General features: G+C 40.3%; 1 protein-coding gene across 2 annotated transcripts in view; it reads right to left on the minus strand.

Annotated features, from left to right (window-relative positions):
• The window catches only part of FGGY (FGGY carbohydrate kinase domain containing), a 395,820-nt gene that overhangs the window by 90,082 nt on the left and 282,834 nt on the right, over positions 1-22,904 (minus strand). For both annotated transcript variants that reach the window (XM_040978475.1, XM_040978474.1), the window contains 3 exons: positions 20,356-20,503; positions 7,532-7,606; positions 1,716-1,836 (listed from right to left, as the gene is read on the minus strand). In XM_040978475.1, the coding sequence (XP_040834409.1) occupies positions 1,716-1,836; positions 7,532-7,606; positions 20,356-20,503 (344 nt within the window). The remainder of the gene's footprint in view (positions 1-1,715; positions 1,837-7,531; positions 7,607-20,355; positions 20,504-22,904) is intronic.

Below are 22,904 nucleotides of genomic sequence, written 5' to 3' on the forward strand. Positions count from 1 at the left end.
GCAGCCTTGTTTTCCCTACTCCTTGGGGAATGTGTTCACCAGGACTGACTTTCTGGCCCTTAGAAGGCTGAAGTCTGCACATTATCTGAGCCACCCAGTTGGATTTTAGAGGAAATGCTCTTATGGTTTTCTCCTTGGGGGAATGATTTGGTAATCAGGGTTTCATTTTAAAATTATCCTTCTGCTTTTAGCTTCAGAATGACTGCTTCCATCAGTTGTGGATATCTCAGGAAAGAGGAATCATTAGGAAATGGTTACAAACTGGACAGAAATGCCAGGAACATTGCCTTGGCAGCAGAGGGGAAGGGACAGTGGACTTAGACACAGAGAGCCACACCCTGCTCTGCTCCTCACTGGCTGGGTGACTAGAGAAAGTCAATGTTGTTCACTTCTCTGATGATCAGCTGGCTGCAAGATTAGCAGACCAATGTGTGCTGTCTCATTTTGGTGGCAGTTGTGGGTGAAATGTATAATGGCCGACTCATGCTGATACATGGTAGGTACTTGGGTCATGGTGGCCATTACTATCCTTCATGTCCTTGACTGTGTAGTTTTCTACATTGGCTCCTGGTTTGTGCCTTTACCTATTTAATTCATTATTTTCACCCCACAATGTGCAAGAATCAGTTATGCCTATCTGGTGGGACAAAACATGTGTCTGGAGGGCATAATGGGAGCTGATGAGGCATCTAGAGAGGCAGAGACATTGATCTACCTCGCACCAGAGGGGAGGGGTTGGGGTGTAGGCCAGAGAAAGGGGGTTCCTATCAGGCTGGCATTGTGGTTATGAGCAGGGTCCCATCCTTTCCTGGCCTGCCCCTTGACCCATCCTGCTGTCTGGACACTAAGCAATGGGTCCTAGGAAGGAGTCCCATACCCTTGAAAACTCTGGGGTCGGGGAAGGAGCATTAGAGGTTAGGGACCCAGAACACAGTAGTCTAGAATGACCAACACAGCAGGCCTCCTGCCCATAGAGCTTCTGCTCTGGGGCCTAGGGAGCTCACCTAGGATGCTGCTCTGCCTTTTGTCTCCCCATATCACAAAGGGTTGAGCTCACCACTCTGGATTCCCTCCCCTCCTCAGATGCCAGCTGATGTTGGAGCCAGGCCAGGAGGAAATGCAGAGTCAGGAACTCAATCAAGGCCCAAACATGGTGGGCAAGGAGCATTAGTACCTGAACAACCATCTGTTGCCTCCAAAGGTGTGTGTTAGCAGAAAGGTGGAACTGGTAGTGGATTTGGGATTTGAACCCAGGTACTCTGATGCAAGAAATTAGATCCCAGTTGGTGTGTTACCTACTGTGCTGAACATCTACCCCTCTTGTCATACTACATTTAATATGTATGTTTGCTTTCCTCAGTAGACCGAGAACTTCACAGGGGGATTTAACTGTGCCTTATTCATTTGTATATATTCCACATGACCCACAGTGCCTAGATCAGAAGATATATTAAAAAATGTTGAGTGAATGCTTGAATTAAGACATAGCCCTTAAAAAAAAACCTAGCCTTTGCCAAACTCTTCAGTTACATTTCCCACCATTTTTCCATAGTTGCACATATACAGAAGTCATCTTCTTTAGGGTTATCTAGACTCTAGGGCTATCGTAATAACTTGGCACATCACTGAAATCCTCCTAGTCTAGGTCCTACATAGGTCTTGTCCATGCCCACAAACTCCCATGCTTTAAATGACCCACTCCCTCTCAGACTTACCAGTGATGTCTGCATGCATTTGCACAAAAAGAGGATTCTTACTCAGGCCTCCACACAAGAAAAGAGTTGTAATGGAATGGCCTGCTCCCTCCAAGGCCTCTATAATGAAGCGGGTCCCAAACTGAAAGAAAAGGGTAAATTACTGCATTAGAGATTAGTAAAGCAAACAGCAGGAAACGGTCCCTAGGTGATCACAGAACACCAGAAGCTGCAATGTGAGCCTTGGACACTCTCAGGAAACTGGAACTTGGACTGACCATGTTGCTCAGGACTTCAGTTAACTAAACCACACAGTGGGTTCTCCAACCTTGCTTTCCTGATCCCCAATCCCTCCTAACTACTATACTATTAGCTTATTAGTGGTTACAAAATCCTGAAAAAATAGCTTCCAATTTAACACAGTTCATTCAAACAACTACGGCAGTGGCTCCTGTGGACCAGGCATTCTGTTGGGCACTAGGAACGGAATGACTGTAAGGCTGTTCTGAACTAGAATCAATGATACCATGGTCAATCTTGCCCCACCAAAGGATAACTAAATACTCTTTTCTTAAGAAACGTCTCTTCTGGACCTGGCGTGGTAACCTAGTGGCTAGTCCTTGCCTTGCACATGCCAGGATACTCTATGAGCATGGGTCTGTATCCTGGCTGCTCTACCTTCCTTCCAGCTCCCTGCTTGTGGCCAGGGAAAGCAGTCAAGAACAGCCCAAAGTCTTGGGACCCTGCACCTGCATAGGAGACCCAAAGCAGGCTCCTGGCTTCGGGTCAGCTCAGCTCCAGCTGTTGCGGCCATTTTGGGAGTGAATCAGTGGATGAAAAATCTTCCTCTTTGTCTCTCTTCCTCTGTATTTATCTGACTTTCCAATAAAAATGAATAAATAAATTTAAAAAAAAAAAGAAAAAGAAAGATCTGCAACTTTCAAATAAAATCCAAAAGTAGCCATGAAAGAGGGCTCTGTTTACACACAGAAGCAGAGAAATAAGCCTTTAGTTTGGCAAGGGGTATTCATACTGAAGTTTGTTATCACCTGAAACCAGGAAGCAGTTCCTAATTTATTTGAAAAAAAAAACTCTACAAAGTTCTAATTTATTTGGGGTAAGGATTAAAAGCAAAAAGATGAACTGTGATGAGGCCTTAAGGAGTGAAGCACAAAGAGATGTTTGAGAAAGCAGTTTTGGAGAGAAATGAAAAAGATGATATTTTGGTGGACAGGGAGTCCTGGAGATGCTCAGACACTGAACATCCCTGATCTCTGGAAGAGGTCACAGTCTGAGATGTGGGGATGGGGGTGAGTTGCTTAACTGGAGGGAGGAGGCAGTTAGGGTTGAAAAGAAAGACAGGGTGTGAGAGGCCAGTATGTTTTCATAATCAGTGTGGACACCAAGAATAAAGTAGGGTTTGTATTGGAGAGTGGACTTGAGCCAACAGCACAGTTTTCAGTGAAAAGTGTGATGTGTTGTTGGGACAGCGGTGTCCCGGTGTCCAAGTGCAAAGAAAGAGGAGATAGTTTACCCTGATGGCAAGACTGACCGGAAGTTTGGCTTCCCTCCCACCCACCCTACTCCCACACCTGGAGCATTCCCAGCCTTTGCTATGGCTGAACAGAGATACCCAAGATGCTGTGTACCTGGGGTGCCTCTGGGGGAGACAGTGCGGTCAGAGGGTCATCTGGAGAACATTAGGTGTGAAATTCCAGTTGAGTTGGAGTAAATAACGAAGGCAAGCACCTCTGAGGAACAAAGGGCACAGCGTTCCTAGCCTACAGGGCTTAGGGCTTGATGAAGCTATTTATGAATCTGGTAAAAATAAGGGGGAGGTGAAATGTGGGCCTCCAAAGATAATCCACAGATGTAGCGTGTTCAGAAAAAATTAAAACATGTTGTACTGCATAAAGCCAGATCTTGCTTACTGACTGTGGCTGATTGCCCCCAGATGTTCTTTTTTAAGCTTTTTGGGGGGTCATGAACCCCCTTGAGAATATGATAAAACCTATTGATCTGCATTGAAAGAAAAGTCACAGAGAAAACAGAATTATAAATAACTTTGCAAAACCAAAAGATGCTCTTATGCCTGCCAAGGATCATTTGATGCCCATGGATTGCAAGCAGCCCTAGTCTACTCTAGAGAAACAGGCCAGTATGGCTAAGTATATGAGTCTTGAATTATAAAAACTAACATGATATTCAGGCATTTCACCTATATCTTGTGCCCAATATTTCTAAAACTCAATTCTCATATTTGAAATGGCATAATTATAATATATTCATTCAGTACAAATGTCTATAATCTATGCAAAATAATGTGCTGTAATATGTTAAAAATTAAATGATAAACATAGTCTTTATTTTGGTGAAAGGTTGCTGTGGCGGACAGCCTATATCAAAATTTACAAAGGAGTGTCTGGTGCCTAAAAGGCACTTAAGAATGAGAACTATTTGGGGTATTTGCTATATGCCAGGTTCTCTGATATGACCATTAATGTCATTTCTTAAGACAAATTCAAAACCCACATATTATATTCTTCACTTAGAAGTTTTATCATTTATATAATGGGATACACTCCCTATGGGAGGAAGGGTTACTGCCACCTAATGCATGGAAAGGCCATGTAAAACTGATATTTCTAAAACCGAGGACCTGGGAACCTGTGATTAGTAGACTTGAGACAAGGGTAACACAAAACACATTTCCTGGGAAAAGGAAAGGAAGGATCCAAAAAGAGGCATTCTTTCTAAGCGGCTGAGACAGCATCTCTTCCATGTGTGGCATTGTGGGCTGGAATTTCCCACTAGGACTGCTGGTTCCTGAAAGGGCATTCCCTTTTGGTGCCCCAGACTCTGCACTGTGTAGCCTTCCACCCTCCAAAATGGCCCACCAAAGGGCTTTGTGCAAAATGATTTTGTGCTCACCTTTCTGGAAAAAATGTTTTCACACAGAAATTTAAATAAAGATTAGGCTACTCCTCTGAGAATGTACAGAACCAAATGCAAATCAAGAGACTTCAAATGCAAATAGTACTTTTTAAGGGCCTGTTCTAAAAAGCAAGCTACAGATGAACAGACTATGCATAAACTGGGTGGTTGACAGGTCTTTCAATTAAGTGTGATGAAGAGAGAGCTTCACTCCTTGGAAGGTTCTGAACAGTCCTGAGTAACTTTATTACAATCTCTCTTTGATTTCATTCCATTCCTACAAAAAAACCAAACACAGATACTATCATCGAGAGGAATTTTCTTCCCTTTATCATCAACAAATAGGTGGTAGAGTAGTGTTCAGGACCAAAGAAGAAGTTAATTTGTTTTCAAGTTGAACATTATGAAAAAAATGTCTATTATTAGAATGCTACATTACAATGCATATTTTGGGCTGAAATATCAGTACACCAAGATATTTTTGTAAAATAGACTGAATCAGTGGCATGTTTTTTTTTTTCATGGTACTGTAATTTGTTGTTGTGGCTATTGTTCTAACTCATACCAGTTGTTTACCTTGTTTCAGGACTTCTCATTTATGGAAATGTATAGTGATGGAGTACTGGGGTCTACCATATCCAGATGTGAGAGTACAATGCAACATGCATTCCTGCTTTCAAATAAAAGATGGACTCCCAATGAAACTGCTGGAAATGAGTAGACAATGGGATGCCAGACTGCCTGACACTGTCTGTCAAAGCAATGTTGGTGCACAGTTAAAGACTGATGGAATTATGACTCCTTATGAAGGACTATACTATTGTAGCAATGTGGGGAAAACCTGTCCGGAGGGGTGGGAGTTTGGGGGGAATCCTAATAAAATAAAATAAAAAAATAAATAAATATTAAAAGAAAAACTGAATCCCTCACAATTTAATTGACTTGATAATAGCGCTGTCTTGAAAAGTCTATCATTAAAATGCCTTTCCTTCATAGTATTATAAAGATCATTAAAGTAATAGAATAAATTTGATGCCCATTAAATACAAGATTGATTCTCTAAATGAATGGTACTTAGGAATCTATAGCTCTTTCCCCCTGTCCCCACTGATCTACCTGTGTGGAGTTGGGGGGCTCTTTTCCCCTGCCCTTCCAACACACACTCCTTGCATTATACACTTATGGACTTCCGCTTTAGGATTCTCAAGTGAAACATACCCAGTGAAATTACTGAACTTTTCTATTATGTGTTAGGAAAATATCTGCTTTGGGAATGGCTGAAAGGTTATTATTCTTTTTTATGTATTTATAAAAGTCAAATGAAAAAAAAAATAAGCTTTCCATTTGGTGCTTGGGGTTTCCAAGAAGGTAGTAGTACCTAAAATATTTAGGCCATCATTCACTGACTTCTAGGTACATTCATGGGAAGCTGGATTAGAAGTGGATTCAAATATGGGACCTACTGCACCCCAATGCCCACACCTGAGGTTAGGTTCCTAATCTGTAGAATGGGAATTATAATTTCTCCTTCATTATTTTGATCAGATTCCGCACTGTATCTGGAATTTAATGAGTACATCTGAGGTACTGACTATCATCATCATTATAACCAATTTCATTAAAATCAGATCACTAAATATTTGTCTTTACAATGGATATGGCAAACTTGTTTTCCATTTGTGTCTTACCAGTAATTTTCTTCATTTTGAGAGATGCCAGAATTATCTGATTTTGTCCATGTTTCCCTGCATTCAGCCCTCTGTTTTGACTGAACTGGCCAACATGTTAAATCAAGAAAGTTACTCAAGAAAAATACAGTCAAACCATCCTGTGATCTAAAAGGACAGAGAGTCTGACTGATTCTATACTCATATATTCATACATATATGTATATATGTATGTATGTATATATGTGTATATGTATGTATACACACACACACACACACACACATATATATAGTCTTTCCATATATGGAAAGTTCTATTCTCTATTAAGACAAACATGGCATCTGAATTAATTTGGGGCTTTCAGAAAAACCTCTGATGATATGGATAAATAGGCTTATAGTTCTATTGTTTAATATAATGAGGCTACATAATTAGTTTATATGGAAAAAGAATAATTCAATGTTATATCTGTCCATACAAAATTAAAAAGCAAAAATAAGCACATTACTGAAAAATACACTTACTCTGTGGGTCCACCATTTTGATGTACTAAACTGCTTTAAAACCCTTAAAACATGACCAACCCCTTTAAAGTGCACATGGAAGAGGCACACGTATAACCTGTTGAGTGTGATTTCAAGGTTTAGATCTTCCCCGTAGCCCATTCACCTCTAGACAAAAAGGTTCATGAGACAATGTTTGAGCTTCTCAGACTTTGTTTTCATTCCTGATCTTTAGTTTAGAATTTCCTACCACTTTAGATTTAAATTCCCCTGTGATTTAAAAACAAACAAACAAAAAACAAAACAAAACAGGCCTAGGGTCTCTTTTTAGCAGCTAATTAATGAAAAATAAAGAGCTGTGAAAATGAACCCTTTTGCAAAGTGAACAACATCATGAACTTAAAAAAAATGGATATTCTAAAACCTGTCTTTTCAAATTAAGCAACTGCTTGCTTGTTTCCATTTATCTGATTTTAGAAGACACATCAGATGAGTAACTGATATTCAATGACTGAAATTCTTTTCAATTTTCAGCTGTGAGAAATGTGTAGTAATGTAGGGAAGGTCCTTCATCAATATTTCCTTTTCTACAGATGAACAGCATTTTGGCAAGTCCCCTTTGAACAAAGACTATCTGTTACAAAAGCATATGATGTATCTTGGAGAGCATGTGGGCCAGAAGATGTTGCTAGCCCCAAGTCTGTTTAACAATGCCATTAAAGTATATCTTACAGCAATTGCCTGAATTGTGGCCAGGTAGAGAATGGCAAGATCATCGAGGTCCTGGGACAGTTTCAATCCAGTGACCTGTCAGGAAGAAAAGAAAAAAAGGAGGTGACCAAAGGAGCTGCCATGGGTAGAGATAGTTCCCAGGAAACACATTGAGATGCATTTTCTTGCTGAAACAAGTTCATATGCAAATCCCCTTTTTGTGAGTTGAACGTGAGATGCCTACTAAGTCATTTAATCTCTAGACTTGGGAAAAACTATCCCTTTCTTCCCCAACAAACACCTTGTCCTTAGATGAAAAAGAATTAAAACAAAATGAAAACCAGAGAAACACTGTGTTTGATTTCTTTAGTGAAGAACTAATTTTTAAAGAAATCATCTTTCTTACAAATATTGGTTTTACATGGCTTATAAACATCAACATGTAACACTGGCATTCTAGTATAAGATTATCTTATTCCAAATTCTGCTTCTGTCAAAATTCAGTGTAATAGCACCCAAGGGAGTATTTGGGGGTAAAATAATATATCTCCTATAAATGTCATACCTACTAGGGGATAATTTGGAATATGTGGTTTGCAAGAGAATCCCATTAAAGTCAATCAGAACCATATGCTTATAAGGAATATACAAGCTCTAAGAGATTCCATTGCTGATCAAGATGCTGGTTTGGATGCCATCAGGACTGGCTCACAATCTCACCTTTACATCTCTCAGTCATCAAAGTGTTCTCTTGGACACTTTCAGAGGGTTAAAGTTCATGATCCCTTCAAGCCTAGCTTGAAGTACCATTGTTCACTTGTGTTTTTTTTTTTTAAATTAAATACGTTGCATTATGTGACACAGCTTTATAGGCACTGGGATTCCCTCAACCTCTCCCCACCCCCGTCCCCCGATAGTGGATTCCTCCATCTTGTTGCATTACCACAGTTCAAATTCATTTGAGATTCTTTCAGTGCAAGCACCTACCAAGCATAAAATCCAGCATCTTATTGTCTAGATAAGTTCAATGTTTTCTTGGGGAGACCATCTCTGGTCTGAAGGTAGAGCCAGCAGAGTATCATCCCAATCAATTAAAAGCCCCGACATTACATCAGTAACAATTTATAATGTTATGGAATTAGTTGACATGATATTGAGTAACCAATATGTTAAAAGAGAGAGAAAAAGAATGCATCACTTGTGATTTTTCAACTGATAAAATTAATCCACATAACACTCATTTACTCAGTTCCTACAATGTGTATGGTTCTGAGTTCAACCAGATGTGCACATGTGATTTGCATAAAAGCACTTCTGTCTAAGGGTGCTGTCCTCTTCTGCTTCAGCTCCATCTGCTCACCTGCTTCAGTTTCTATCCCCAGGCAGGACTTGCTATTGGAGGGCACAGATCATTCAGTTACTCCAACCACAAATATGGAAGTCTTCTTTCTTGACTTCTTCCCTTCCCATGTCCAGTCAATCTCCAAGTTTTTTACCTCTGACTTCCCAAATTCTTTCTGAATTTATCTGCCATTAGTCATCCCCACCGTGACTTCCTTCCTCAACTCAGGCCACCATGACGTCCTTTCTGATTGCTGATAGAGTCCCTGAGAATTTTCTCTCTTATGAATTGTGTTGTTTTCTATAATACAGCCACAGGGATTGTTCTCAAATACAGACATGATGAAGTCTCTCCCTGTTGCCCTCATTTCACAACAGCAAAACGCCATGTGTCACACCCTGCTCACCTCTCTAGGCTCCTACTCTTGCCCTTTTTCAGATGGCATCCTGTACTACTATTCTGAATTATATATCTATGCTTGTTGATGAGGGTATTCCTAAATTGAGTAGGACTCCTAAATTCCACCTGCTACTATTTTTGATTGGCAAATAATTAAACAACCAGATGAGAATAATGGTTTGGACTTTAACACAAAGGAAGATGGAGAGTTTGAATAAGAGAACAGGCAGTAACTCTGGAGATGCCTCTTGCCAAGCCATTAACTGAGATGGCACCATTCCCATAAAGCTCCCCAGGTGGGTGTCAGGGTAGGGCTTCACATCCGCTACGAACTCTGGAGCCACAGAGAACAGAAATAACTGAATTACAGAGATGTATTTTACAGGTAAAGGAAGGACTGGCCAATTGAGAAAAAAATAAGAAGCTAAGTGCTCTGACAAATTTTGCTTGTCCTATTCAGCACATTGTCTCCAGGCCTCCAATGTGCCCGATACATGGTAGACACTAAGTTATAATTTGCTGCACATAGCACTTGTGCCAACTAAAAGCTCCTTCTCTCTGTTTGCACACCACTCTTTCTCTCTTAATATACTGTCCTGTTTTGTCAAATCATACAATTATACATGGACAATAATATTGGTTGTCTTCCTGCTGAGAAGGGGAATTAGCCCCGAGAAAGAGCACTGGAAGAATACTCCTGGTCACTCAATGCAGACTGTACCTCTCCTTTGGCCTCCTACACTAATCCTCCCTCAGTAGAGGAGTGACGTAAATGACCCTGAACTAAAAATTGTCCCTCTTGTTCCTATGGCACTGTCGTGTGACTTAGAAAAAGACACTCCACCTGGAAATAGGAATTATAAAAAGGTGCAGAGGGAAAAAGATTTCAGTCTAGACCTAAATTTTCTTGATGAACACCTTGTGTGGCTAACCTTATATTGGCAGGCAGTAGTCCTGGGTTAAGATCATATGTCATAGGATCAACATTGTGGTGTTACGGGTAAAACTTAGTACCTATAGTGCCAGCATTCCAGATGGGCACCAGTTTGTGTCCTGTCTACCCTGATGATGTACATGAGAAAGCAGCAGAAGAAGGTTGAAGTCCTTGGACTTTCACACTCACATGGGAGACATGGAAGAAGTTCCAGGCTTAGAATCAGCCCAGCTCTGGCTATAAGGGGGTTTTGGGGGAGTGAACCACTGTATGGAAGACCTCTCTCTTACTCCTTCTCTCTCTGTGATTCTGTCTTCAAAATAAACAAATAAATCTGAAAAGGAACAAGAAAATCACAAATCACAAATGTGCTTATGCTGGCTCATGCTCCCCCTTCCTCTGTCCCTTTTACTATACTGACCTGGCCTCCAAAGCAGCTATGCTGTTAGTCTATTGGGGAAGTTGAGCCAGTCCAAAAAGTTATGTCCTTCTTGTCATCTATGGAAAGTGCCTCAGGTTGGTGTCTTCTGTGTCACCTGATCCACAGGTGGGTCCCAATGACCACATCTGGCTGATGTATGATGGAGTAGGAGTGAAACACCAGCATATAAGCTGCATTCCTCTATCCATATTTATTTGAGGAGCTGTAATGATGTTATGTAATTGGATATGAAATCTTCTAAAGTATGAGCCTGTGGTGAGAAGGATTGTGATATGACTAGATTGAAGTTCTTTAATCACAGAAGATATAAATGGGAGCTCCCAAAGAGCACTAATATTCAAACAAGAAGATAGCAATAACCCTTTGCTAAATTTCTAGTGCCTCCACAATTCAGAATTCAGACAGCAGAAAAGCGAGGATAATTTTTTTCTCAGAAACTGAGAATGAGATAATCAATGTAACTGAGCACTAAATTTAGTCCTTGAGATTGTTAACAGCTATGCAAAAAGGAGCACATGTTGGGAGACATACTGTTTTGCATAAATAAAACATAGCTATCATTCAAGAGAGACAAAGTTATTCCTGAGAAGAAATTCCGGAAGGGATTTAATCCACAGGTACTGATATACAAGGCACTCAGTATCAAAAGAGAAGGAAAAAGAAAAACAGCTCCCCCAATATTATCTCACCAGTGACAACAGAGACAGCATCTTGAAATGGGATGGTTTCAAAGACACTTCTCTCTAGTGTGCAAAGGCACCAAACACTTCATCTGACATGTAAACAGAGATACAACAAAAGTAAATGATATCTAAGGCCATGTGATTCTCTCCCATAACAGGGACTTCACCCCTGCTTTGGAAAATGTCAAACAACAGCCAGGTCAAGGTTGGACTTAAGATTGGACTACTTATGATTGGACTACACATCACCTGAGAGTCTAAGGAGGATCCTGAGTGGTCGTGAAAAGAATGTGGCCATGGTGCCCTGCATTTTCCAAGGATGAGGTGCAGGAGAGACAGTTTGTAATTGCTGAAAGGCTGGAATAAGCCAGATGAACCAATGCCTAAGAAAAAGAAAGTGGTTCATCAGTAAGAAGGGAAGAAATGCAACTAGGGGTATGGTTACAGCTGTGTGTGTGCATATATATTTTAAAAATTTACTTATTTATACATTTGAAAAGCAGGGTGATAGGGACAGGAAGATATACACACATATAGTGATAGGAAGAGAGAGACAGAGAGTGATAGATAGACAGGCAGACAGATAGAATGTGATAAACCTTTAACCCACTCATTCACCCATCAAATGGCTACAATACCTGCAGCAAGACAAGGCAGAATCCAGGACCCAGGAAGTCAACTCTGGTCTCATACATTGGAGGCAGAAGCTCCAGTCCGTTGACTGCCATTTGTTGCATTCTCATGAACTAACAAGGAGTTGAATAGGTAGCGGAACATCTGGAACTTAAACCTGTATTTTCATATGGTATGCTGGCATTACAAGCAGCAGTTTAACTGGCTGCATCACAGGGCCATCCAAAAATGTACCTGTTTTGAATGTTTGAGCGAAATAGTCCAATGCGTGAGGAAATCCAATGGCAATGTATACCATGGTGAGCCATTTTAGTTTAGGAGAAATTAAGAGGAAGCATGCAGCATTCATAATTGATATTTGGAGATGGGTAAAATCTGCTTATGGTGGTCAAAAATGTGAAAACTGCACTAGACAATTATAATATCTAAGATTATGGCTAGAAGATATTTATGTAAATACAAGGATTCAGTAAATGTTGAGCATCTAGGATCATACTTGACATTATTATAAAATCCACTCATATTTGGGATTTGCAGGTGAATGTGCCACCATAAGGTGGGAGGTGGATTCCAAAGATGCCCCCTCAAGACTCCTTTCCCCTGGTAATTTACACTAATTTGTTCCCACTGTAAAGGGACTTGGCAGATGGAATGAGTTATTATATAGCTGACCTTAAAATAGGAAGAGTATCCTGGCTAGTAAAATAAAAAGGTCATGGATATTTGCAAAAAGAGCTAGGCCACATATATAGAAAAGTGAAGATCTTTCCAAGTTTCTGCAATATTAGTTAGTTACGAGGATACACCAAATTTGAGTTTCCTGTGGCAGAAGCAGCAGCTGCTCAGGTTCTCTACCTGGTTTGTAGCCAGTGACTTCAGTCAGTTCCTAGGCTAAGGTGGAGTGCTCATAGCTGGTTTCTCAGTATCCCATGAACACACTTAGAATTCTGCTGGTGATCTTGCAAACATGTAAGTGAGAGTAACCACACATAAGCTCCAGATACAGATGCTGTATGCTCATCACTGTGCCAGGACTCCTCCCCGCCTTTGACCCTAACAATGACCCTATGAATATAGTTGGGCTGCTCTCGCTTACTGATGAGCAGGTTGCCCTCACAGTGCTAACCTGCTAAAGGTCAAAAAGAGGTGAGGCCAAGAGGCAAAAATATGTCCAGTTCCAAAATCTTGGCTCTCATACTGCTTGAACAAATATTTAAGATAAGAATAAGCATTAAAAAATGTAATAATGCAGCTATTCCTGTTTGTATTTAGCTTCATGTTTCTATGCGGGACTATAGCACTATTTAAAACAAAAAACTGCCTGTTCTGTCTGCCCTGCTTCCCATCCAGCTCTCTTCCCCTGACCTGGGAAAGCTGTCAAGGATGGCCCAAAGCTTTGGGACCCTGCACCCACGTGGGAGACCCAGAAGAGGCTCCTGGCTCTGAATTGACTCAGCTATGGCTGTTGTGGTCACTTAGGGAGTGAATCAATGGACAGAAGATCTTCCTATCTCTTCTCCTCTCTGTATATCTGACTTTCCAATAAAAATAAAATAAATCTTAAAATAAAATAAAACAACAACAAAAGAAAAACAAAGGGGAGATATTTATATACATGACTACTCACATGGCAGGGAAACAATTGATGCTGAAATAAACAAAAAATAATTTTACTAAGCAAAAAGTAAACCTTCCTGATTTGTGCTCTATTCCTACTTTCAAATGCAGACAGACACCTGAAATGGAAGGACTCAGAGGTAGGTCAATGCCGGGGTTGCTTTTGAAATCCTAAGCAGTGGGAAGGAAATTAGTAATCACCAAAAAGATGTAGGGTCAGAGTTGAATCCACTGGCTAGAGTTATAGTACAAATAAGAGGAACAGTGACAAGGTTGGTGGCCAGAAACACAGAAGAATGGGATAGGCTCAGTTTTAGATTGCAAATGTAAGGTATCTAGGGACTGCTTTATCTGTAGTCCTGAATGTATGTTAAAAGTATCACAGTTAGGAATTAAGGCAGTCTCCTAGGATTGTACATCTCTCTCTTTAAAAAAATATATTTATTTTTATTGGAAGCCAGACTTATGGGGAGAAGGAATGGCATAAAGAAAGATCTTTCAAATGCTGTTTTATTTCCCAAATGGCTGCAATGACAGAAACTTAGCAGATCTAAAGCCAGGAGCTTCTTCCAGGTCTCCCACATGGGTGAAGGTCCCAAGGCTTTGGGCCGTCTTCCACTGCTTTCCAATAAGCAGAGAGCTGGACAGGAACTAGAGCAGGTAGGACACAAACCAGTGCCCATATGGTATCCCAGCACTCGGAGGTGAAGGATTAGCTGATTGAGTCATTGCACTGGGTCCAGGAAAATGCATCTTCTTGGCATTGTTTTAGGGCAGATCGCTGTCTGTTTCTCATTTGGCAAATTAAGATTAAAGTATCTGGCCATAAGGCAATTAATTGGTGCCAGCTGTTACCTAGTTGTTGGGGTTAAAAAAGCAAACAAGCTATATAAACCCCTGCTCAATTTTTTTTAACATTTATTTATTTGAAAGGAGAGTGGAAGAGGAAAGGAGAGGGGAGAAGAGGAGGAGAGGTTATTTCACTCGCTCTTTTACTCTCCAAATGGCCACAGCATCTAGGGCTGGGTCAGGCAGAATCCAGGAGTCCAGAACTCCACCCTGCTCTCCCAACAAGTTGGCACAGTTCCAAGCACCTAAGACATCATCCCCTGCCTCCCAGGAACCCTGCATTCCTGGATTCCCATCCAGGAAACTGGATCAGAAGCAGAGCAGCTGGGACAAAAATCATCATTTCAATATGGGATGCTGTCTTTGATGGCAGCTGCATAAGCCACTGTGAAATAATGACACAAAGAATACTGTTGAATTGTTTTCACTGGAAAGTATATTCCTTACTGCTTTCAGTTCAACTGTTATTTCACTTGTGATCATTTCATGTTTCTTGCTCCCTTTTCCTTTCTTCTTACCTCATCTTTTCCTAAAAAGCGTCTGTCCTTTTCACAGTTATGCTTATAAAAGTCTCATTAAAAGTGTGTCAAGTCATTCTGTTACATTTTTTTTTTTGGCTTTTGTAGTAAATAACTTTTAAGATGTCGTTCAGTGCTCAAAATAGCATTTTAAAAATGTTTTTATGCTTTTTTATCTTTTTATGTTTTCCCTATGGAGCTCAACTTATGAGTTAGACTCACTGTAACCTATGGATGTACAAACAGCATTTTCAGCAATGCTCACAGACATGCCATGCTCCAGTCTTATCCATACTTCTGGTATTCTTGGATCTCTTGGATTTGTCACTTCAGCTCTGTAGCTAGATGCCAGCACCAGATAGCAGCAGTTTTTATTTTGGGTAGCTTTGTGAGACTGAGGTAGATCACCTTCCCCTGGATTTTTAATCCCAGAACCATAGAACAGTGTAAAACTACACACTTTTACAAAATCACAGATGCTAAACTTTCTCCTATCTCTGCACCAGAAGCAAGAATTTCACTCAGAAAGTAAAAGGGGCAAAGAAGCCATCATGGTTCATCATAACTTGTGCTTCCTGCCCAGCTGATTTCTTGGGCTGTCAGCTTCCAAAAGAAACCAAGTGGAAGAAAAGACAGGGACCAGGTCATGGCAGAAGGAACTTTGAAACTGAACTTCTTGTTTGCCTCTTCTCAGGTACTGTTGTGTGAGCAGAGGATGGTAGCATCAGGGTTTGCTGGCCAAATGCCACTCAACAAGAAATACAAAAGTCAGGTGTGTACTTAGCCCTTACTTGTCTTGCATAACTGTCTATAGGAAATAGATGCACACATCTTCCTACACATAGCGACTGTCTTCTTCCTTTTCTGAGAAATTTCTTCATTTTAATTTTTATTTTATCTTATCATTTTATTTTGTTTTTATTTTAGGATACAATTCCGTAGGCCATTCTCTGAGAAGTTAGGTAATTTTTTTGAGTATGTGTCTTTGTGTTCCATAATTTGCAAATGTTTGGACTCAATAGAAATGCACTGAGTGGACGGATACTGAGAAGAGATGAGAGACGAGTCAAAAAAGGAAAGAGAAAGAAGTGTGAAAGCAGAATGCAGCTGCGTAGGGGTCCACCAAATGTCCAGAGGTTTCTTTATGCCCTAGTTAAATGCTAGATATAATCCGTCATTGGCTATTCAGTTAAGACATTCCCATGACTTTAACTCTTACGACCTTATCGCCCTCTCTCCTCCAGGACACTAAACACAAATCCTCTTTCCTTCCTCTCTCAGGGCTGACTTCCTGTCTGAAGCATTTCCTGGCTGCTAGGGTTGAGCAATTACCTTCCCACATCTGAAGAGCCTTGGCCATGAGTGATACCTGGAGCTTGATCCCAACTTTCTGTTGCACATTTATATATAGTGACTGCTCCCAAAGATAGAAACATGCTTGAGAGCTGGGGTTATGTCTAACAACTTATATCTCCTGTTGATACTGTACTGCCTCTTAAAGTCCTTGCTTTCTTACGAAAGTTATTATCCATGATAACACTGTGTGGGCCAGACTGATTCTAAGTCCGTACAATCAGCACATGCCTTTCCAGTGTTTTTACATACCAGCAGCCTCCTACCTAACTCAAAAGCTCCCACAGAAACCTAAGTTAGGGAGTCATGTTTGATCCATTTCCCCTGTTACCTTTTGGGGCAAGAATAAAGCTTTCCTCCTCCAAAGATGATTGGCATCACAGATTGCGGTGGCAACCACCATACACTGAATTTACTTTGTCCTTTGACACCAACTATAACAGGGCCTGCACCCATTTGATGCAAAAATGTACTCATAGTAAGAGTCAGTATACATTTAATCCACTGGATTTGAGTAAATTATTTATATGATTACTTTTCTAAAGAAACAATATGTTAATTCCATGTTGCCCCAAAATTAGCAATAAGTACATCTAAGTGCTCATTAAGTGTTTAGAGAAACATCTCAGGAGCTTAAAAAAAAATTTAAAAAGAAACAAAGCAACTATAAACTGCTATTGTCATACTGGGATCATCTTGACAATTCTAGTTGCTATTAACATTTACTCAACAATTGCTGCTTCTTCACACATGCTGTGTGTGTAGGAATTACTGTACCTTATTCTGTTTGTAGCAGTGTGTGGCACTGCTAGGTAACCAATGACTAGTAAGTGTTTGATATAGGGCTGGCAGTAAGATATAACAGGTAAAACTGTTATGGGTTCCAGCATATAATATGTACAATGTAGCTTCTGAAAAAGGAATAACACAATAATAGAAGAAGTTTGAGGAAATAATTTTTGTGTTATTCAAATTGGACTGAAGGAAAGAGATTTGGGGGCGATTTTTTAAACCCAGAATTCCCTTTCTTCTACATTGTTTGATTACCATTTCTTTTTATTATTATGGTGGTAAACTCATGGAGTGAAAGCTATTCCTATGTGAGACTCACCCAAGGATAGTTTTAAAGAGAAATCACCAATGGGAAATACCAAGTGATATTTGAGTTGTATTTATAACAAAACAATTTTTAGAGAAGTAAACATTCCAGGATTTTTACACATAGTTGGGCACAAGTCCACATACAAGATGTCCCATTAAATAAGTATATGTTTATTCTAATGAGATAGGCATTCCTGAAAAAACTCTATTAAATCCTTTGTAGTAACATTCTGAATGAATCATCTACTCTAGACATATTCTTTTTTTTTTTAAAGATTTATTTATTTATTTTTTATCGGAAGGGCGGATATACAGAGAGGAGGAGAGACAGAGAGGAAGATCTTCTCTGCAATGGTTCACTCCCCAAGCGGCCACAACAGCTGGAGCTGAGCCAATCCGAAACCAGGAGCCAGGAGCTCTTCCGGGTCTCCCACGTCGGTACAGAGTCTCAAGGTTTTGGGCCATCCTCGACTGCTTCCCCAGACCATAAGCAGGGAGCTGGATGGGAAGCAGGGCTGCCAGGATTAGAACCAGTGCCCACATAGGATCCCAGGCATGCAAGGCAAAGACTTTAACCACTACGCTATCGCACCAGGCCCTAGACATAATTTTTTTAAACATTTGTTCATTGTGGGTCCATTACGGTAGCCTAGCAGCTAAAGTCCTCCACTAGCAAGCACCGGGATCCCATATGGGTACTGGTTCTAATCCTGGCGTCCTCCCTTCCTATCCAGCTCCCTGCTTTCAACCTGGGAAGGCAGTTGAGGACAGCCCAACTCCTTGAGACCCTACAATCCTGTGGAAGGCTTGGAAGAGGCTCCTTACTTCCGGCTTTGGATAGGCACAGCTCTGGCCATTGTGGCCGCTTGGGAAGTGAATCAGTGAACAGAAGATCTTCCTTTGTGTCTCTCCTTTACTCTGTATATCTGATATTCTAATATTAATAAATAAATCTTTTAAAAAATTTATTCATTTTTGTTGCAAAGGCAGATTTACAAGGAGAAGGAGAGACAGAAAGATCTCCCATCCACTGGTTAGCTCCCCAAATGACCACAATAGCTGGATTTGAGCCAATCCAAAGCCAGGAGCCAGGAGCTTTCTCTATGCGTCACAAGCAGTGCAGGGTCCCAAAGCTTTGGGCCATCCTCACCTGCTTTCCCTGGCCCCCAAGCAGGGAGCTGGATGGGAAGTGGAGCAGCCAGGACATGTACTGGTGCCAGGAGAGGATTAGCCAATTGAATCATCATGCCAGGCCTCAGGCATATCTTAAACTGGTAACTCATAGGTCCTTGGAGGCTAGAAACAAGACAAAGGGATTTGGATACATGGTGTGTGATATTTTTGTTATTAAAGCTAGGTAAGGGGATATTAGCAAGGAAACCTCTTAGGCCTGGGTGGCCCCAAAGCTGTGATCATTTAATTATGCAAACCCACTGTGCTTTGGGTCTGTTTAACTTCCTTACCATTTTCAGTATCTAACTGTAGTTGATCTCAGATATTTCTGTTATTAAGAATTTATATCCAGGCAAAATGTGCTTATCTTCTACCTTCTGATTACACCGAGTTAGCTGTCTGAAAGCATGGCTTCCTGGTTATGGTCTATGGCCACATGAGCCTTTCTGGACATTGCTTTTCTACCTCTACAGGTCAAATAAGAATGCCTACTCATGACTGTTTTCTTATCATGCTTTCTGGATTCAAGACTCTCATAACTCTTTCTATGTCCAATTTCGTTTCTTTTTTTTTTAAAACCATGACTCACTTTTATCAGCAAAAATTGATTATGTCATTTAGGTAATAAAAATAAAATTCAATTCTTCCTATCACTATCATAAAAATATTAAAATAATCTCAATAAAATTAACTACAAAATCAAAGTACATTGAGTCTTGTTCCAATCCACATCATGAATGACTTTCTTGTGAGTGATCCTACTTAGCCCTTCAAGATTGAAGTTTAGCTTAGCACTTCATGTTTTTGGTTATTTAGCTATTTTTTGAAAGCCAGTATTACAGAGATAGCATAATTCAGGGAGAGAAAGAGAGAGAGAATTTTCATGTATACCCTGGTTTATTCCCCAGATGGTTACAATAGCCAAGGCTGAACCAGGCTTATGCCAGAAACCTGGAATTTCTTATAGACCTCCAACACAGGTGGCAGGGCACCAACATGAAATCAACTTCCACTGCTTTTCATAAGCTGCTGGCCAAGAGTTGGCTAGGAAGTGGAGTAGCCAGGATATGGACTGATGCCTTTATGGAATGCTGCTGCTGAATGCCAGGTAAACCTGATATGGCACAATGCCAACCTGTTAACTTTGTGTCTTTAACATGTTTCCTCCATCCTCCAATTGGAGGATACTCCCAGTCACTCAGACTTGCCTAGTGTCCATGATGTTAAATGTTGAACTCAGCCTGGTCCATTTAGGAAGGCTTAACATCACCACACAGTGAAGTAACTCCCCAAAGTTCACTAAAAACGAACTTTATGACCCAATGAAAGTTACTAATTGCATTTAATATTACTAAAATTAACACCAAATCCTAAGTTACATTACTACAGACTCAGGGCTCAGGCAGATGTGTAGCTGTAGCAAGCAGGGGCCTGGGTGGCAATATTTAGCACTGTTGGACTGGGCAGCCTGGAGAGGGAGATGGAAAACAAAACTTTAAAAAACAACATAAATGCAAAAATTATACAGGCAAAACTTTCAGCTACTTCACAACACAGGGGGAGCAGTAGCTGAAATATTGCTTTCAATACTCTTAAGATTGTTTGAGCAGTGGGAACTTTCAGATGTTTATCCCGGGAACCACCATAGTGGCCTTCATAATAGCAGTGCATCAACAAATATTGGCCTGTTTTGTTCCATTTTCCTCTTTCTCATTCTCTTTTCTTTGCTTCTTCCAAACTTTGGAGCACTTTGTTCTCCCTTCACCTTCATGCAAAGACTGACTTTATGCAAGTTACTTACCATGCCCTTTAGTGTCAGATCTGCTAAGGGAGACCGGTTGCCATGGAAATCTGGCCAAACATGCAAATCAACAGTGAGGAAACCCACAGACTGAGCCTTCTTAATCAGATCCAGGTGACTGTTCAAATATGCATATACACTCTGGCAACTGCAAGAGAAATGGATTTTGTTTTTAAAAGGGGGCTAGGGTCAGGGAGCAGATTGTGCTATAGAAAGAAACCATTCTGTTTCTCTATCAAATCAGGGAAAGTAATCAGTTTCCTGATAGGAAAGAAACTATGCCAAAGTCAGAAAAACTAGAAATATGCTCAAATCACAATGCACTGTCACCAAGAAGAAATGGCATGTCCTAGTGGAAAGACAGGGCTGGAATCCAGAGAGGGTCCAGGAATGACTTTACTCTTTGGAGGTATGCAACCAGCCCATTCTCATCTGTAAAAACAGATATCATAATCCCCGTTCACTTACCTCATACGGATTGGTGAAGATCAAAGACGATTACATACACAAAGACATAGCATTTTGTAACCTTCACAATACCGTACATATGTAAAGGATTTATTATAATCAGTATGCCTAATTGTAATAATAAGATGGGATGACAGTGGAGACAAATGAAAGTTCCTGGATTCAGGTTAGGAGTTTGCTAAGGAAAGGAAATGTATAATGCAAATGGAGTCAACAGTTACATATATGATTTCCAAGCTTAACCCATGAAATGACATTGTGTAAGTTCTTTTGCTTTTGTAAGCCTCCATTTCTTTCCATCAGACCAACTCTGCCATTTTTCATATGTTCAAGAACAGAAAAAGAAGATGATGGGGCTTGGAAATGAAGAGTAGCTAAATTAAACCTTAGTTCTACCAATCCTAGCTGGATAACATAAGCCAGTGACGTAATCTCTCCAAATTTAGTTTTCCCATTCATAACAAGTATAATAATTCCTATTTCACTAGGCTCAATCTCAGCACATGGCACATAGACGAAAGTTGGTTAGCCTGCCCTTTTTAAAAGGCACTGCCTTCTCATAGTTGTCAACCAATGATTATAAAGGAAAGTGAATAACTCTGAGATTAGCATTTGTGCCATTCTCCACAGGTGTTCTTGGGATTACAGCTCTTCATTAAAAATATGGTTTGGGACTTACAGCTCTGAGGTTAAAAGTATGGTTTGATAAATGGTAGGAAAAAGTATAGGAACTCAATGTCGAATGAGGTTAATGTCTAAGATACCTAAGACAATATTTATGATTTTCATTTTCTGCTTTAAAATTTCAACAATTTCTAGCTTTAGTTTTGCAATGCTATGAATGTCCCTGTGGATCTATAATTTCCTGGAAGTTTCCTAACCCAAATATAAGAAGACAAATGAACAGGCAGGTATCCGGCCAAGGGGTCAAGTTGTCAGCTAAGATGTCTACATCCCCTATCAGAGTGCCTGGGCTTCAGTTCCAGTCCTGACTCCTAAACCGACTCTCCTGCTAATACAGAACCCGCGAGGTAGCAGAGAGCAGCCCAAGTGCTTCCATGCTTGCCATCATATGGGAGACTGGGGTTGAGTTCTGGCTTTGCCAGCCGCAGGCATGTTGGGCATTTGAGGGAGGTAACCAGCACATGAGAACTCACTCTCTCTCTCTATGTATTTATCTGCCTCTCAAATAAGAAAAGCAAAACAAAACAAACAAGTGGAGCAGTGTTTTGTAAACTTTTTTTCCCACATTTCAAATGGAGTTCATTTGGTAAATGCAAATTTTACATGGGCCTCCAATTTAAAAAATATAAAAACCTTCTCAGTAATGAGGGTATGAAAATGTGTACATTTATTTGTGTATAATGTGTATTAGTCACCCTTTCATTACTATAACAAAATACCTGAGCTAAGATACTTATAAAACAAAAGTATTTAAGGGCCCGGCGGCGTGGCCTAGTGGCTAATGTCCTCGCCTTGAACTAAATAAACTTGAATAAAGTTCTTTTGGGAAAAGGCGCAATAACCGTAGCAAAAGCAGCTGCCATTTTGCATATTTACTAGACCTTTCACCTCTTGCTTGAGAGGGAAGTATTACTAACATCCTCTTACACAGAAGATGCTCAGACATGTAATTCTCCATAATGCTAAGGGCTGCTGTATCTCATGACTATCAAAGTTCTTCACTGAAACCCTCATTTGTAATGGTTCTTTTGTGGCTTCTGGAAAGGACACATGGAGGCCTAAATGGAAAAGGATAATAGCTAGGGACACAATATGATCACATCCTGAGTTAGTCTCTCTTTTTTCCCTGCTTCTCGTTCAAGAAAAATCCCATATATAGCAAAAGTCACCAGAATATCTTTTCTAGCCAGAAGCCAAGAGTATGCGTGAACTCCAGCAACTTTCTAATTTGGAATAGCATCACTGTTCTTAAAGACTTTTATTTTTTAAGGAAATGCAAATCTATCAATCTTTCCATTCTGCCTCTCAAGGAATCTGAGAGCAGGGAATTTGGTTTCAGACATCTGGATCAATAAGAACCTAGAGACCTAATTACTATTGATTCATTGTTGTCTCAT

Source organism: Ochotona curzoniae, unplaced genomic scaffold (assembly GCF_017591425.1).
Source record: "Ochotona curzoniae isolate NIBS_2020 unplaced genomic scaffold, NIBS_Ocur_1.0 contig_291, whole genome shotgun sequence".
NCBI classification, from domain to species: domain Eukaryota; kingdom Metazoa; phylum Chordata; class Mammalia; order Lagomorpha; family Ochotonidae; genus Ochotona; species Ochotona curzoniae.